The sequence below is a fragment of the Psammomys obesus genome, unplaced genomic scaffold (assembly GCF_907164565.1).
Source record: "Psammomys obesus unplaced genomic scaffold, mPsaObe1.curated_primary_1811, whole genome shotgun sequence".
In the NCBI taxonomy this organism is placed as follows: Eukaryota; Metazoa; Chordata; class Mammalia; order Rodentia; family Muridae; genus Psammomys; species Psammomys obesus.
In genome coordinates, this window is record NW_026585895.1 from 23443137 (window position 1) to 23461378 (window position 18242).

Below are 18242 nucleotides of genomic sequence, written 5' to 3' on the forward strand. Positions count from 1 at the left end.
ACCAGTCTCCTTTACAGTCAGTCTCAGATGTCCAAGTGGTTAATAGTTTTGCCTTCATATCAGCCATTTTTTTAAGTCAACAAGACAACTATGGTGTTTAAGAGCCCCTTACACGTGGGTGGGAATAGGAAAAGCAAAGTTTGCATCTGACCTCTGGTGTTACCTTGTCCAGAACATGCATTTGAAACTATTTAAACTTCCCCACCCTTTCATTTTCCATGTTGCAGTTGACTACAAGGAAGAATACAATAGCACGCTGCCACAGTCCATCCCGTATGAGGATGGCATCTATCATGTTATTCAGAGAAAAGTGACCTGGTACGAAGCGTTGAACGCGTGCTCTCGAAGTGGCGGACACTTGGCAAGCGTTCACAACCCACGCGGGAAGCTCTTTCTGGAAGACCTAGTGAACCGTGATGGATTCCCTCTCTGGGTTGGGCTCTCGAGTCATGATGTAAGTCTCACTTCGTTTCCAGAAATTTTCCAAAGCTGTAGCTTCGAGGATTGGAGAGCTTTAGCATAAGATGCTAACTCAAAATATGACAGTGGGTTAGTTCCGCATGGTTTCTTAACCTTTTCAGCAAGAAATAAATGAAACTATAGGATGCAGATGGTCAGGCCATCCCAAGGGGTCATTGGGCTGATAACTCAGCAGCATCTCCTGTGTTCTTCTTGACCTGGAGTTATTTTTGCTGTGGGTCCAGTGATCAAGCTCCTGTGCTCCACCTGTGAGCCTCATCCTTGGTCCCTGAAGCTTGTTTGGAAAGGACCAGTTGGCAAGCTCATATGAAGTAAATAGCATAGACTCAGAAAAGCCTAAATTTCAGTATTAATGACACATCTGTCCTTTCTGCAGTAGCTGATAGTTAAAGTTATCAACTTTGCAATCCTACTTCCTCATCAGTAACATCAGCTAATAGTATGTTCTTTCATATTTTAACACACACACACACACACACAAAATACATAAACCAGGCAACCAAAATTCTTACTATGGTCAGGACCTATAGGATGGTCCTATAGGATGAAAAGTTCTTGGATTTGAAAGGGGAGGAGCTGGAGAGGGGCTAGGCAGGGCTGGAAATGATGCTTATACAGCACTCAGTTTTGAAATTCTTTTTTAAAATTTAGCTAAAAAAAGGATTAATATGTTGATAACACATCTTTGGTGCCATCGGTTGAATCCTGATCTATATGTATGTACTTCTAATAATGTCTGACACACAAAAATAGCCATCCGTTGAGAGTTGAGGTCCTCTTTAAGTCATCTTTAGAAAAGAATGGAGAAAAATAAAAGGAAGAAAGGAAGCATTAAAGGAGAAAGAGAGAGGGGGGAGGTAAGGAGGGAATAAAAGGCAGGAAAGGGAAGGAAGGAAGGAAGGAAGGAAGGAAGGAAGGAAGGAAGGAAGGAAGGAAGGAAGGAAGGACGGGTGCAGTAAAATTATAGATTCAAGCAAATACTGAAAGTCATCTCCTCATGTCTGGCTCCTGGGGAGAAGCGCCTTTTCTAGCTTCTGCTGTGTGAAAGCCTCTGTAACATATCCAGACACAAACCACACAACTATGAAGCTCAGAAAACAGTTTTAAAGGCCAGGATCAGCTCAGTGGTAGAGTACTTGCCTAGCATGTGTGAGCCCTGGGTTCAATTCCCAGCACCACAAATAATGAAAAGAACATTAATAGGATAAGATAATATTTAAGAATAGTGTTTAAGAACGACATGGAAAACATACTTAAACCCTTAAGCAGTGTTTAAGAACAACATAAAAATTTTTCAGAACAGCATGATAGTTGGAATTCTAAATCTATAATTATGGTAAAGGGGTAACTGGAAGCCATTTGCATGTGTTTCATAAATACAGTCCTTAAGTAAATAAATCCATAGGCAGAATACAGCGACTCTGTCTCCATATGTGAAGTCTTGCTTACCTTCTGCCAGAGCAAATGCCCCAAGTTTCCATGTCAGAAGCAAATCTCTGACGTCATGGCTAGGCCTGAGCTTCCAATACTTATGAGCAGATAATCAGCAGGCACTTCCTACAGTGCGTTCATTCCCCCTATGTTCTTTCTGAAGTCACATGTCTGAGCTCAAGGTATCCATGCTGTTCTCAAACAGGGAAGTGAATCGAGTTTTGAATGGTCCGATGGCAGTGTATTTGACTACGTCCCGTGGAAAAGCCCACAATCTCCTGGAGATTGTGTCGTCTTATATCCGAAAGGAATTTGGAAACACGGAAAATGCCTGTCTGTTAAGGATGGTGCTATTTGTTACAAGCCTACAAAATGTAAGACTTGATTTTGAATAACTGTGTATTTACTAAAGTTTTATATAGCGTATGTCCATCATTTTTAATGAACATTTTATAGATTTAAAAAAGGCTTGTACACAAATTCTGTAAAAAACAGTTTGTAGGCATACTTTCTTTAAAAAAACTCTTTTATTTACATGTTTTATATCTCTTTCTCACTACTTCACCCCAACACCCAACACCAGGTAGGAGAGAGAAAAGGTTAGTGGAAGAGGGGGGGGACACAGATATTTTTTTTATTAAGCTGCTTCCTACTGGTTAGGGTCAACAGGTTCCTTGGAGCCAGTCTAATCCTCATTTCAGGAGATCTCCAACTTGTCTCACAACAGCCACGAAGAGCAGCAAGGGGGCAGCAGCAGCAACCTTGTTCTTTCTCAGAGCCTCCACACTTTCTGGGCTCTGCCATTTATTCTCTCTCCAGAGTCCACAGATTCAAACTATCTGCAGCTGCCAAAGAGCTCCCCTCAAAGCCCACATGAGGCTAACAGTCTGCTGCTGTGGACCATCTGAGTCAGCCCACATCCCACACCTGGGACCAAAACAAAAGCACGTTTATATCCATGACACACTTTCTGATATTTTGTGATTGAATGTATGATTGGATATCCTGTCAGAGAATTTATTCTCAAGGACGTTCATCATTCTATCACCAGTTAGATTTTAGAATCTGAAGATTTTGTTGTTGTTGTTTGGTTGGTTTTTTTGAGACAGGGTTTCTTTGTGTAGCTTTGGCTGTCCCCTCTCTGTAGACCAGGCTGGCCTCTAACTCACAGAGAACTGCCTGCCTCTGCCTCCTGAGAGCTGGGATTAAAGGCACACACCAACACCACCTGGTGAATCTGAAGATTCTTGCTTTACACTGAAATGGGCCTTAAAGGCTGTGGTGTTCCCTTAATGGAAGCATCAAGAACCAGCTTCTCAGTTGTTGGGCACAAAGGGAAAGAAAATGTTAAGAAGACTGTTGGAATACATGCCATATGATGACACACAGAAACAGGAAAATATTTGCCTCATGATGACACACAGAAACAGGGAAATATTTGCCTCCAAGAGAACAGGCTTTACAGAATGGAGGAGAGTTCAAAACACAAGCATAATATTACCATATGATCCAAGCCCACTGCTACGTTTGGACTGAAAAGAATTAAAAACAGACACTCAAACTGGTGTTTGTACAACGACATTCTCCCGGCATCATTCACCACTGCCAAAGGCAGAGAGAACCCAGGCATCTTCCAAAAAATGAGTGGATCAGTAGACTGTAGTACCTGCGAATACATGTATGTAAAACATGCACAGGAAATGCTAACACATGCACAATGTGGCTAAATCGCAAAGACAATACACTAACAAAATAAGCTGGTGATAAAAGGAAAAATTCTGCATAATTCTCGAGTCCACAGACACAGGATAACTAATGCTGGTCTCGTGATCTAAAGAAAGTCAAGTTTAGACAGTTACTGCAGATGAGTACAGAGTTTCCGTTTTACAATATGAAAAAATTCTGTAGGTGGGCAGTAGTGTTTGCTGCGGGATGAATGAGCTTAAGGCTGCTGAGGTGCGCACTAAAACGTGACCATGATGGTGTGTGTGTACTTGTAATCCCAGCACTCTGGAGGGAAAAAGTGAATTCAGAGCCGGTCAGGGCTGCTTAAAGTGTCCCAGTTTGGCCATAAGCTACAGAAACCCTGTTAATAAAACAGAAAACAAACAAAAAAGGTTAAGATGATGAAGTGTATGTTATGTATATTTTTCTGGTAGAAAAAAAAGGGGGGGCATATGCTGTAGCTAAATTCATAGATTGTTTGCGTAGCATACAGGAAACCGAGGTCCTGTCCCCACAGATCATAGTCTGCAAGTGGTGGTGTGTGCCTATAATCCTAGCCCTGGGACCTTGGACTCGGGAGGATGAGAACTTCAAGGTCATCTTGCACCAGCCTGACCTACCTGAGATGAAGTTTCAAAATATTTTCCCCTGCTCTGAGCAGGAATCCAACAGGGCTGGTCTGTAGCCGGTGTTAACCTGCTTGTCTACCACTTGGGAGGCCCTGAATTGGATTCCCAGCATCAAACAGTGACCAGAAGACTGTAACCAACTTACCACAGTGCAGGAGTTGGAAACACAACTTTGTAACCGTCAGAAAGGAAAGGAATGTCTGCAGCATTCCGCCCCGGCTGCAGGCAGTTCTAGAAAGCAGCATGGTTCCCAGTGTGAAGTGCTAAGAGGCCGGGTACCCTGTGGGTGGCTGGGCCGAGAACAGGCTTTCCTGTCTACTGCAGGGACAGCAGCTAAGCCCAGGGTCACAGGGCAACATGCCTTTGGCTCATGAACGACTTTCACCAAGTGGCCAAGGCAAGCACTTGCTGGTACCAGTATGACCAGTGAGGGATTTAATGGTTGCAGCAGCTGGGAAATTCTCCCACACCTCCAGCTGTTGAACTGACCAGGCCTGGGGGAGGGAGAGCCTTAGGGAGGCTGAGCCAAACCTCGGATGTCTGATAGGACTGATCCTGACTTCTGACAGAAGACAGAAGCAGAAAGAACTAGTCAACCCAAGGCTCTTGACGGAGGAAATGTCACAGGCCACATTTTCTGGAATCACAGAAGCCATGAATAAGAAAAAAAAAATCCCGCCCACCTGTGAGAACACAGACACCACAGGGGGAGTTTTAGGGTAGCAGGGGACACTCACCAGAGCTGAAGTCTGGGCTGAGGTGACCACCTGGGCCGAGGCCAGGAATTTGACTCAGGTGATCTGTACTCAGCTGCTTTCCAGCTTCCTGCTCTTGAGAAGGAATTAATCGTGAGCCCTCCCAGACTCACCCTCCACTTCATAGGCTTCAGCAACACTCAGCACAACTAAAGCACAGAACAGGTTAGGTCGGACCTGAAGACTTTTGAAGAGCTTAGGAAGATAACATCTTTCGTTTGAGAGAGTTACTAATTGTCAACTTTTTACTTGTGGGTGTGACATTCATAAAGTCAATCTTTATGGATTTTATCTAAACATAAATCCATGTTGGTTCACAAAAAAAGGGAAGCCAGGGCAACGGATTTTAACGATTGGCTCCCGGTCTGCCTGTCTTCCTGTTCTAAGCTGCTTGAGCTCCATCCTTGAGGGGCATCGACTATCGAGGTTCTGAGGAGGCATTCTAAACAGCTGTCTGTGGGGGTCCAGACTGTGGTCTCGCTGGTGTGTGTGGGTACAGAGCTGCAGGCTGCTTATCCGAAGGCACGGGTTTCATGTGTGTTTGCCTTTCTCTGTGCATCGTCACAGCTGTGTCTGAAATTTTTCACAGCTAAAGCGCTGTCCCCTCATCAAAATACACACTCATCCAAATGTCCAGTGGCGAAAAGGAATGGTTCCCAGTGGATCCAGTATGGTGACCACTGTTACTCAACTGACCAGGCATTGCACAGCTTCTCGGAGGCCAAAGAGTTGTGTCAAGAACTTGGTAAGCTAAATTTCACTTGTTTTCTTTTAACGAAATAATTTAACTCTTCTGTGTGTTTTTTTTTCCTTAAGAACGTAATGGGGGGGGATTATAACTTGTAAAGTGTCTTAAAAACATTTTTATTTTATAGTAGCATCATCACCTTAGTGTCCAGCAGTAGGAGAAATAGGAAGAATTTTATGCATAAAATCTCAGCGGAATGTTGCAGCGTTCATTTACTATTCATTGAAAATGATAGCTGTTGGCTGAGGGTATAGTTCCGTTGGTAGAGCTATGCTTGGCTTGAATGTACACACTTAACACTGTGGATCTGAACCCCAGGGCCACATATACTGAGCTGGTGGCCTATAATCCCAACACTTAGGAGGTCTTGGAGGCAGGAGAATCAGAAATTAATGGCCACCCTTGGCAAAGTAATTCTAGGTCAGCCTGGGCTACATGAGACCAGATGATTTACGTACACATGGGTGAAGGTTTAAAAACAAATAAATATCAAAATTAGAATTAACATATTGAAAGTAAAAATAGAAAGAAGTAAGTAAAAATGCTAAGTGATCTACCAATATTAAGTAGAAGTGATAACAAATGAAACAATTTTAAATCTGCTTCGAGATGCTGAGAATAGGGGGTTAAGAGACAAGATATAATTGACTCTGTAGTCCTTTACTGAGTTTTTAGTATTAAGCTGAGACTGAAGAGGGTAATAAAATCAACTGAGCATGAATTGTCCATCCGTTCTGAGAGGATTGCCCCACATTCTTAGACCCTAAATAAGGGGAAGGACTTTAAGTCTTCAGATTTAGCCATTTCAAGAAAAAAAGTAGCAGTGGTTCGCTATCTCCCATGAGGGACAGCCGTTGCCTTCAGTCAAAATGTAAAATGACGTCTAAGAAAGCTTAACAGGAGCTTTGTGTGGAAGCCTCGGCATGGTGTGCATGTTTATACATGATGAGACCTGTTATAAGCTGTATCTGTGTGTTTACATGTGACACGCCTCTTCCTCCTGAGGGAGAGAATAAGAACTGTTGCTGTAAACATAGTGTGTGGTCAGGTCAGGAAAGACATCCAAGCTTTTGGAGCAGACAGGCGGGGCTTATTTCCCAGCCCTCACACACACTTCCTAAGAAATGCCACAGAGGTTACACAGCGGTTTCTCTTCTCAAAGAGAACTGTGGGAATGGAAACAGGACTTGGGAGTCATCATGGGACTGGATGAAGTAGCACGGAAAATGAATGGGCAGCACAGTGCCCTGAGAACCGTGAGCTCAAAATCATTCTTCTTTCAAAGGTTTCCGTCACCTTTTTAAATCCTCTAGCTGGCTGGCTCTGTAAGCCCAAAGAAATGACTTCCTTTCCTTGACTCTCAGTTTCCTTCTCTGTAAAAGGTGATAATACCTTTGGCATTATCCCCTAGGCTGCACCGCATTAAGCACATTCTATACGAGGCAGAGGCTTTCTTTCCCGTTAGGATGGATTTCCAAGCCTACTTACTATTTATTTCTATTCCATCTGGCATGACATATAGCTCTATTTTCTGTACATGTTTAGGAAACGTTAAGCTTCAAGAATATTCACTCATTCAATCCCATGTCATTTTTAGGAACTTAGGATGCTTATGACCAACCACTTCTCTGTGTGAGAGATGATAGAGAAAGGGTAGGTGCTCCCAAAGATCACAAGCCAGGCTCCCTTCAGTCCTGTCTTGAGCAGAAGCAAGTTTAAATCTAAGTCACACAAAAACGCTTTTTTGAGGCGAGTCTTAGAGATATAGACGTGGTATATATTTGCACAACCACAAGCCCCAGCTACTACAGCCAGCTTGCCCAAGCACAAAGGCCTCACTGATTTGACTTCCAGAACCGAAAGGAATTGCCAGATACGTGTCTTTAAAATTATGGAATTTCTTTATATGAACTTTCAATTTAAAAATACTTCTGACTCCGTTGGAACTATTGTCTGTGGAGGCTCTTAATCACTTACTTTACATGGAGTTATGTTCTTTACACGTTCAACGTGGCGTTAATTAGTTAACTAATTTGTTTTCTTTCAACAGATCATTCTGCAACCGTTGTCACCATCGCAAATGAAAATGAGAATAAATTCGTGAGCAGGTTAATGAGGGAGAACTATAACATCACAATGAGAGTTTGGCTTGGATTATTTCAGCATCCCCTCGGTATGTGACACCTCTGTCTGTGTGCGCTGTACAGGGTTCTAATACAGTGCGGCCCACACCTGTATTCGAACACTCAACAATTTTACCATCGTTCAAAATTAAGTCTCACCAGTAGTTTGTTGTTTTTTGTTTTTTTTTTTCCAAACAAGCTCAGTTAAATCTAAAAAGAATTTGTGGGAGAACTTTTCAGTAAAGAATAGATAAGGGGTTTGAAAGATGAAGCTGGAGTTTGATAAATTGTTTCACACTTTACGTAAAATTGAATATTAAATAATTAAAATAAATGTCAACTCTGAAATATCAAGTAATTTTTTTAAAAAAAAGAATGTATCCAATGTTGGCTGTCTAAATGAATTGTAAATGGTGTTTCCACACTTATCATACTACTGAAAAACAAAAATGGGGTTGGGGTGATCCTGCGCCCTCTTAGGCCCTCCCCCAGCAGCACAGTCTTAATGACAGTTTTTCTTAGAGAATGCAGGATACGGGTCCCTGCAAACATATTTATAGCACGATAAATGTACAAGCAAGCATTCTGTACCTTTATCAAAACGCATCTATCACTGTCTAATGAACACTCTATATAGATAAAAATGGGGGCTGCAGAAATGGCTTAGTGGCTAAGAGCGCTTGCCGCTCTTCCAGAGGACCTGAGGTTTTTTCCAGTACCCATGTCAGCTGGCTCACAACTCTCTGAAACTCGAGTTCTTCAGGATCTGCATCCTCGGACACTTGCACTCACATGTACAGAAACACACACCTACACGTAATTTAAAAGAATAAAAATGTATCTTTAAAAAGGAAAATATTCTATTTCTCGTTGTCCAAAACAGCTGCTCTGCACAGTGCGACTAGCCATTGGTCACCTCGCCTGTTCTGGGTGCACTTGAAGCCCCAAAGGCCTTTGCTTATTTTTAATAAGTTTTGTTGTATGTGTACATGTTCGTTTGTGCGTGCACACATGTGTGAAGGCCAGAGGTCAACATCGGATATCTTCCTCAGCTGCTCTCCACATTATTTGAGGTAGAATTCGTCACTGAACCTTGAGCTCCCTGGGCCAGCTAGAGGAGCAGGTGAACAAAGTCCAGGGATCCTGCTCTCTCTCCCTCACCAGAGCTGGGTTCACAGCGCGTGTCAAGGTGCCCACTTTCCTTACATGGGTTCTAAGGGCTCATGAACAACAAGCGCTTCACTACAAGAGCTGTTGCTACAGCCTGGGGCTTTTATTTTTAAATAATAGAATCGTATAGAACAGCGGTTCTCAGCCTTCCTGATGCTGAGGCTCATGCTCAGGTTCCTCATGTTGTGGTGAGCTGCCCCCCCCCCAGCCATCCATAAGATATAAGATTATTTAATTGCTGCTTCATAACTGTAATTTTCTTACTGTGATGAATCGTAATGCAAATGTCTGATATGCGGGATAAGCTGGTATGTGACCCTCCCCCCACCCCACAAGTTGAGAACCGCTGGCCTACAACAACAGCATTCTAAGAAAATGAGTTATTTGAGCCTCGCGGGTTGTTTTTTCTTTTTCTTCTCTTTCTTTCTTTCTTTCTTTCTTTCTTTCTTTCTTTCTTTCTTTCTTTCTTTCTTTTTGCTTTTAAGCATATAAATATAACTACACTTATTATTTGTTTTCAGATCAGTCTTGGAGTTGGTTAGATGGATTAGATGTGACATTTGTCAAATGGGAAAACAAGAGTAAGAACGGTGATGGAAAATGTAGCATTTTGATAGCTTCAAATGAAACCTGGAGAAAAGTCGAATGTTCTCGTGGCTATGCGAGAATGATCTGCAAAGTTCCTCTGAGTAAGTATGCAACCAGTTCTTAAGGGGACACTGACCCACACAGGCCAAGAAATAAGTGCAGGGGTATCCCTGCAGCTCCGCGGGAGAGCCCCCACTTAGTGAGCATGAGGCCCCAGGCTCAGCCAACACTGCCAATAAATACATAGCGCATCTATGTTCTTGGTTTTTCCCCCCACATGATCTGAAGTATTTATGAAGCAAATCTCAAATCCTCATTAAATCAGAGATTTTCTATGACATATAAGTACATAATACATCCAGAATTCCCAAATGAAAGCTGTTAAACAGCCAAATTCTACATAAGTCTCTCCTGACTAAAAATGGAAGCCACCAGAGAATAGGGGAGGAAATTTCTTGGAGAGCCCTTACTAGGTATTTTGTTTTACAGTTTTCCCTGTGTAAAAGCTTAAAGGTCTATTTTTGTGGCTACTGCATTTGTTACTGCTGGCTTCCCGTTGTTGCTTACGGAAGCAACTTGTGGAAGAAAGGCTTTGCTTTGGCTTGGGCAGAGGGAGAGAGCCCCTGAAGTCGGGGGAGTCAGGGCAGCAGACAGGCATGGCAGGCCGCAGGAGCAGAGAGGTGGCTGTCAAGTTGCCATCCGCACAGGAGGCGAAGAGGACAAAATGGAAACGGGGTAAGGCCATACACCCTCACGGCCTTCCCCCGGTGGCACACTGCCTCCAGCAAGGTACCACCTACTGGAGGTCACATAGCTTTCCCAGCTGAGCTCCAACGGAGACCAACTGCCCAAATACATGAGCCTTTAGGGGGAGGCCAAACTGCCACAGCTATTTGCTGTCCTTCTCTCAGGTCCCATAAAACCTTCATAATGAATTTTATTTTATTTTTGTGTTTGTTTGGGTTGTGTTGTTTTGTTTTGTTTTGTTTTGTTTTGTTTTGTTTTGTTTTGAAGCAGGGTCCCACTATGTAGCCCTGACTGTCCTGGAAGCTTGCTCACTAGGTAGACCAGGCTGGCCTTGAATTCAGAGATTTGCCTGCCTCTGCCTTCCAAGGGCTGGGATTAAAGGTGGTCGCCACTACACCTGGCCATAATGAATTTTAAGGTCACCTAAAACTAGATTCAACTACTTAAAATTCTCACGGTATCCGCCTGAGACTGCAATTTGAACTTGAATTTTGTTGTGAATCCATACATAAGACAATTGTAAAAGTATTGCTGAGTTTCACTTACGGGAGGAAGGGCTCTAAAGCTTAACATTAACATTTTAAAACGACCAGCGTCAGCTTCCATTTTGGTGTGTAAACTTTGCGTCCCGACACACACCCGAACAAGGCAGGTCAGCCACCTGTTATCACAGACTTCCCAGTTCAGTGAGGAAGATGGATCAGTGGCTAAGCTCAGAAAGGTCAACCCAGCAAGCTCAGAGGCAGGCATGTCTGAGGCCGAATACATGAGAGAGATGGATGGACAGCGTAGGGACGGCATTTCAAGCCCTGAACGAGCTTCGAGGATGTAGTTTGTGGGGTGCTTGCATGTGCAAAGCCCTGAGGTCCACCTCATCAGGTGGGGGATGGTGGGGGTACAGTAACATGCTAGCTGATCTCCTGGGGAAGGAGGAAATAACAGCAACGCTTTAATTTCTTTGGGAGAAAAATCTCAGCAATGAAAAGAATTTTGATGTATCGGGGAAAACACTTATATGTAAGAGAAAGAAAGCAGTTGGGCGTTTAATGGTGGGTTTGGGGTTCTGTCAAGGCCATGAGACAATCTTTCATTGATGCGGGGCTTTTGTACCCTGCACGCCGCCGACTGGCTGCAATGAGAAACAAGGGTGACCGCTGTGCTTCTCTTACAATGTCTCCCTGTCTGGACTCCAGGGCCGGATTACAGAGGCATCGCGGTCCTGTTCGCAGTGCTCGGTGTCCTAGCGCTCGTCAGCGGACTGATTTGGTTTCTGCTGCAAAGAGGCCGGCTCCGCTGGACAGGCTTCTCGGCCGTTCGGTATGAACACGGAGCCAACGAAGACGAGGTGATGCTCCCTTCTTTCCACGACTAACTTTTCCCAAGAGCCTGTTCGCTGGCACGATGTCCAGTGTCCCAGCAGCAAGATGAGCCGCATAACAACGTCGCACAACCAGTGTTTACGCTGTTTCGAAGTCTGAGCGGCTGGTTAACCAGCTGACGGCCATGCTATTAAGTGCACTTCCCAGAGCAGAAAGGACTGAGAGGCGAAATGGATGCTCCAGTTGTTTACAGGGGGATAAGTTTAATCCATGTGAATTTTCTCTGTAAGAATGCAGTGGCTCCGTGGATGTGTGCATATTTAATGGCATTTTAACAGCTTCCTAGAAAACTCAAATTGTCAATACTACCTACATATCTGCCTTCTACGAGCCTCTGACCAAATGCAGTTAACACCTCAGGCAAAAAATCAGCTATAACTAAGATCGATGATGCTTCAAAACAGCCTTTAACGGCACTGGGGGAAAAATGCTAAATAAGGCATATTTTTACATACCAAATGGAGACTCTTGGAAGGTATTTCTTACATTATTTCAAATATGTTTATACCAATATTAATAAATGGTAGTGTTTTCTGTTTGTAATTCCTCAGAGTCAGTGGTTTGGGATTTCTTTCTCTTTTTTGGAAAACTTGGAGTTAAATGTTTTCTAAAATCGGGAATGTTACTGTAATAATTGACTAGGCTTACTGTATCAGCATGTCTCTTGCTCCATGACTTCCTTTTTTACAAGGACCCAATTACAGATGAAACTTAAATTTTTACAGTCTTGTATTTCACATAGCACATCAACTTTTGATGAATGTATTATTTTGGTTGCCTTTTTATCCGAGCAAAATAGGAAAGTGGTCTTTGAATGATGGTGTTTACTAACTTTGTATTTGTAAAAAACAAAAACAACAGCTTCTGAGACAGTGAAACTCAAAGCTTTGTGATTCATGTGGGAATATTTAAAACTTAAATGATTAAGGAAACATTATTCTGTGCATGTAATTTCCATTTTAACACCTGGAATATATTCTTACTAGTTGTGTCTACTAAATATGGTGACAGCTTTGTTCAGTGTTTCGTATTTATACTTTGGAATATTTTTGTACAAGACACAGATTTATTTTGTTTGAGGTGTTTATACTATCATAAAGCTGTAAATAATTTTCTAAGGCTGTTTTAATATAGGCTACAATTGTCCTAAAATATTCTCACTGAGGCATCTTTTAAATAATCATTAGGAATATCTTCAGAGACCTAAACCAATGCAACGTGACTAGAGCTGATGCCGTGGTAACGTTGGCTTGCCTTTTTAAAGCGTTGGAGTTGATCCTTGCATGCAAAAACATTTCTAAATTAGATTTGATTGTATCCATGTCTGGTGAGATGCTAAAGTGTCCAGCTATTGGAAGTTGAGGCATTATTTAAAGATTTGTGCGAGCACTTTTTAAAGAATAAATAAATCATTGTATCTCTAAATTATTTTATTCTCCTTGGCCCAGTGTTCCTCTTTTGTGTGTGGCATATGTGGTGTGTGTGTGTCCATGTGCATTTGTACAGAGACCACAAAAGGACATCAAATGTTTTCCTCTATTGCTGTGTGTCTGCTTATCTTACAAACTGGAAGCTTGCCCTTTTGTCTGGGTGAGTTAGCCAGCAGGCTCCAAGGAATCCCCTGAGGTCTTAGACATGCAAAGCCATGAACATCTCTTTACATAGCTGCTGGGAATTCGAACTCTGGTCCTCATGCTTGCACACCAAGCACTCTTACAGAGCCATCCCTCGAGCCCTCAGTGTGTCTCTTAACATCTCTCGGCAGGGATCCCATTTGTGTTATATGAAGTTTGCATTTTTTGTGCCCCTCTTAGAGGATCCTGCATGCTTGCTCCCAAGTTCAAATGCATAGTTCCCATGAGCCATTAGATGATAATACTTAGACGCCCTCCTCAACAAGTCCAGAACTGCCCCCTAGTGGTTCCTCTCCCCATTGTCCAGCCCCAGATGTCTCAAACACAAGACATCCCATTCCAGCCTTCTCTGACAAATAAGTTACTGCATAGAGTCTGGTTAAATTCATCTCCTAAAGCCAGACACCGAAAAAAGCATTCAGTGGACCCAATGAAGAATCATAGGGAACAATACAAAAGTGATGCCAACATCCAGTCCCTTCTTCCTCCCTTTCCCCAGCAATTCCCTCCCGCTTCTTCAGGCATTCTCTGGAAATTAACTGTATGTGTGTGTATGTATGTATGTATGTATGTATGTGTGTGTATGTATGTGTGTATGTATATGTATGTATGTATATGTATATGTGTGTGTGTGTGTTTGTATGTGTGTGTGTATGTGTATGTTACAGAGTGGCCTAAGAAGCTGGGCTGGCAAGCCAGGCAGACAGTGCTGTTCTTCTGCCCGCCCAGTGCACACCCATCCTCCATCTTGAAAATGGAGTCCACAGCTGCTCGGGAAGTGAAGCCTCAGGGGCAGTACATACCTGAGAAACTGTTACACACTGTAGGGTGACTTAGAGGGTCTCAACAGCCTCCTCTCGACATGAAGCTGATGGTCTGTACGCTTGCTTCTGAGTCCCTGAGTATTCGGGAAACATCCTCGCTACATCAACACCTCCACAACTGTTCAAACATTTCTTCATTCCCCTGAACTAAGCTAATCACAAGCAGGATTTGAGAAAACACCCCACTTCCCCAATCAGCTACTACATTTATATTGGCTGATATGGAGAAGGCATCATTTTTGGCTCCAAGCTAGGAACCCACAAGTCACCCTCAAATCCTCTTCATCATCTTATCAGCCCAATAGTTTTCTCAGTTTTACCTGAACTCTCACAAGGAGGGTCGTCATCAGTCACCACCTGTCTTATTTCAGGTCTTTGTCCTTTTCCCCCTGAACCTAATGTAGAGTAATGATCAGTCCTGGGTCAGCCTTGATTCCCTGGCCGAGGAGCCTTTAAGAGAACAGAGCATCAAGCTGGGGCTTACAAAACAACAGAGAACTCAGAGTGTAGTGATTGGGAAACCACTGGCGATCCTAGCCAGTGGACATCCAACCGCAGAGCGGAGCCAGAGTCCAGAGGGAGTGAGCTGAAAACAGAGCACTGAGAAACAGGAAATGTGAGATGTGGGATGTACGGAAGTAGGCTGAGATGGCTATTCTGAGAAAGTTGTTTGAGAAGTCTAGTGGAGACAGGCCATAGAGTAAGAAGGCTGACCCTCATGGTAGGTTTGGGAGCTTCCTTCCTTCCAAAAGAGACAGTGGTGATGAGGACAGAATCCAGGGACCACCTGGAGCATGCTACACAGGCCTGTCACCACTGAACCACAGCCCCCAGCCCTCAGTTGTCTGCACAGGATGTCATTACGTAGCCAGGGCTGGCCTCAAACTCCTTATCCTCCTGTCCCCTGAGTGCTTGAATTACAAGCATGCATCACCACGACAGATCCACAGAAGACAGAGGGAGCAGGGCAGTGGTGGCACAGGCCTTTAATCCCAGCACTCCTGTGGCAGAGGCGAGTTCAAGGCCAGCCTGGTCTACAGAGCAAGCTCCAGGATAATCAGGGCTACACAGAGAAACCCTATCTCAAAAAAAAAAAAAAAAAAAAAAAAAGGAAAGGAGAGAAAGAGGAAGAAGACAGAAGAACAGGAGGAGGGAAAACCCAGTTTCATAGAACAGTTGATGATGGATGATGCTGAGGATTCTGGGAAAATCATTGATGGAAGACAGTTTTGGAGACGATGAGGCAGGATGGGTGGTTCTCAGTTTACAAAAATAGGAACTTGGTTTGCCTGGGGATGAGGAAGCGTGTCTTCCTGTCTGAGGCTGCAGGAGAAGAGCTGCAGATACACATTTGAAGATGTTTGTCTCTGGCTGACCGTCAGTGGCCTCCATCCTCTTGTTCAGCAGAATGTAGTTCTGATGAAAAAGCAGACAAAGCCTTAACTTGACGACAATAGTAAAAATTTGGCATATACAATGAGAAGGATGGGAGAGGACACTGGCTAAGGTAAAAAGAAGAGGACTGTGGGAGAGGCACACAGCACCCAGACGTGTGGGTAATGACAACTGTGGGCAGAATGGACTTTCTCCTGCAGTCCTCAGTTATTGCAGTGTGGCTGGGGGTAGGGGGAGAGGAGAGAGCCTGAAGACAGAAGAAGCTGCAGGCTAAGAGCTGGGTAACGCAGCAGAAGAAAGGGATGCGGGCTGACAGGAATAAACGGGAGTGATGCAATGAGACCAGGGAGAAGGTAAGTTGAAGAGAAAAAAAATTAAGGTGGGAGGTATGACGAGCTAGGAAGACACATAGTGATGGGTTTCAGTGGATCCCATGTTCTCCCACAAACAGGCAGGAAGTTAACCGATTTCATGCCTCAGTACAAAAAGGAGGCAGTGTGTACCAGAGTTGCCTAGGGGGAGAACACGCCTTTCTTTAGTTCAAATGATAAAACAAAAACCCAGCTGAAGTAGGTCACAGCTTATAATAGTCCATTCATTAGACTGTCACTTCTACTAGACATCTAGGCTGTCTTTGAAAATCAGTTGAACGCACAGCAATCCACAGTTATAAACACACGAGGTGGTGGTGAAGAGAGCTTTGTCAACCACATGATGCCACAGAGCTGCTGTGTAGTTAGTGGGCCAAAGAGCCCAGAATCAAGATTTTTCCCTATGCACACGTAGAGGATTTTTGCAAGGATGTGCTTTCAGTTTGAGTGTAGTGCCCACACACATTATTGACAGCTTATGAAGACTGGAAATAAATAACGAACAAAGTCTTGACACTTGGACAAAGAGGCTGAGAGCCTGGAGTGCGGTTCATGGTGTCCCTTACAGGTCCCTTTGGTCAAATGCACTCTGGATGCATTCCTGCCGGCCATAGGCTGTTTTGGTTTCTTTGCGAACTCGGTTACGTTGTGTAAACATGTTTTTGTTTCAATCGCTAGTGTGGGATTTTAGTTGGGATACAGTTTGTCCACAGCTGTTAGTTGTCTCGTGCGGGGCATGGCTTTTGCCAGCTGGTAACAGCCTTCCACGTGTGGCACGGAGAGGGGCGTGGCCCACAACTCTGAGAGTATAATATGAGGGCTGAGACAGAGAAGGGGTAGCGTTTGGTGTGTGGTGGAGCAGTTTGGAGAGATCAGAGACCAGAGACTGTGTGGCAGTTGGAGCAGATAGATGGAGAGAAACGCTTCGGGGCGCAGCAGCATGGAGGAGACTGCTGGCTGCGTCTGCAGTTGACGGAGATTGGCAAAGAGCCCTAAGAGAACCCACTGACCCTAAATAGCAAAGAGAAGTAAAGGGGTCTGGGCCCCACTCCCCACTAACCTTTTCTCTCCCACATAAGGGTTGGGAGATTGGAAGGAGGTGGGGGCCTCAATGCCCAAATAAAGCAGAGTTTTAAAAGGCGCTGCAATGGGCTGCTGCACCACATCTTCCGAGCATGCGTCACCGCTCTTCATTCAGGATTCGAGCCACTCTCTAGTTATGTGGTAGTATTTAACTCTTGCTCTCATTGGCAATCCTCTAATGAGTCACATGGAACGTCTTCTCATAAGCTCGTTTGCTGTCTTCCTATCTTGAGTGAGAAGTCTCTTCCAACTTTGCCTATTTTTTAGTTGAGGTTTTTTTTTTTCTTTTTTCTTATCTTCGTATTGAGTTTGACTTGATTTTATATACCAATGACATGAGGCTTACCCAAGAGGCCTTGCTTGGTTCTAGTTCCTGTTTCTGATTCCAGAAAACCTTTCGGGTTAAGTTATAGTTGCATCGTGTATAAAAGCAGAGTTTCAAAAGCCTGCTTGTACATCCCAGCACTGGGAGGGTGGTGGCAAGGATCACAAGTTTGAGTCCAGAATGGCTACACAGCAAGTCCTTAGTACAGACAAACCAGTGTACTTTAGAAAATATGTTATTAACTCTTCGGGACTTTCACACGATGTGTTTCATTGTATTCACTCCTGTCTCCCAATTCCTCTCACAGCCGCCAACTCCACCCTCTTTCTGTCCCTTTCTACCCAGCCTGTGGTTGGGTGCACTGCTGATTCATCAAGTCCAATTGGTGTGAAGCCTGGCCTAGACTGTGGTTTAAAGATGTGGGGTCACATCTTTAAAAACGAAACCAAACCTGACTCTCCCTTTCTCGTTACCATCAAGTGCTAATAGCTCCTCACCTCACACGGCGGCGGGATTATGTGCCCACCATGTCCCTCTGTGCTGGCACCTGGTGTGGCTTGAACTTCCATAGGTCTTACGCATGCTATCACGATCTCTACTCGTCTATTTGTGTCTCTGCTCTGCCGGGTCTGGAAAAGCTGTTTTCTTGTAATCCACCAACGCCAGCTCTTACAGTCTTTCTGACCCCTCTTCCTCAAAGATGCTTCAGCCTTGAGGGGAACAATGTGACGTGCAAGTCCCGCGTGGGCTGAGTACGCCACGGTTTCTTTTCTTTCTTTCTTTCTTTTTTTCTTTCTTTCTTTCTTTCTTTCTTTCTTTCTTTCTTTCTTTCTTT

The 18242-nt window shown here is 43.9% G+C and overlaps 1 protein-coding gene across 1 annotated transcript in view; it reads left to right on the forward strand.

The window, feature by feature from the left end:
• Window positions 1-13200, forward strand: part of Ly75 (lymphocyte antigen 75) — a 93360-nt gene extending 80160 nt beyond the window's left edge. Inside the window, exons 30-35 of the mRNA XM_055599897.1 lie at window positions 228-454; window positions 2117-2285; window positions 5610-5765; window positions 7819-7941; window positions 9583-9750; window positions 11590-13200. Coding sequence (XP_055455872.1) covers window positions 228-454; window positions 2117-2285; window positions 5610-5765; window positions 7819-7941; window positions 9583-9750; window positions 11590-11768 — 1022 coding nt within the window. The 3' untranslated portion in view covers window positions 11769-13200. The remainder of the gene's footprint in view (window positions 1-227; window positions 455-2116; window positions 2286-5609; window positions 5766-7818; window positions 7942-9582; window positions 9751-11589) is intronic.
• Window positions 13201-18242: the final 5042 nt, after the last annotated feature.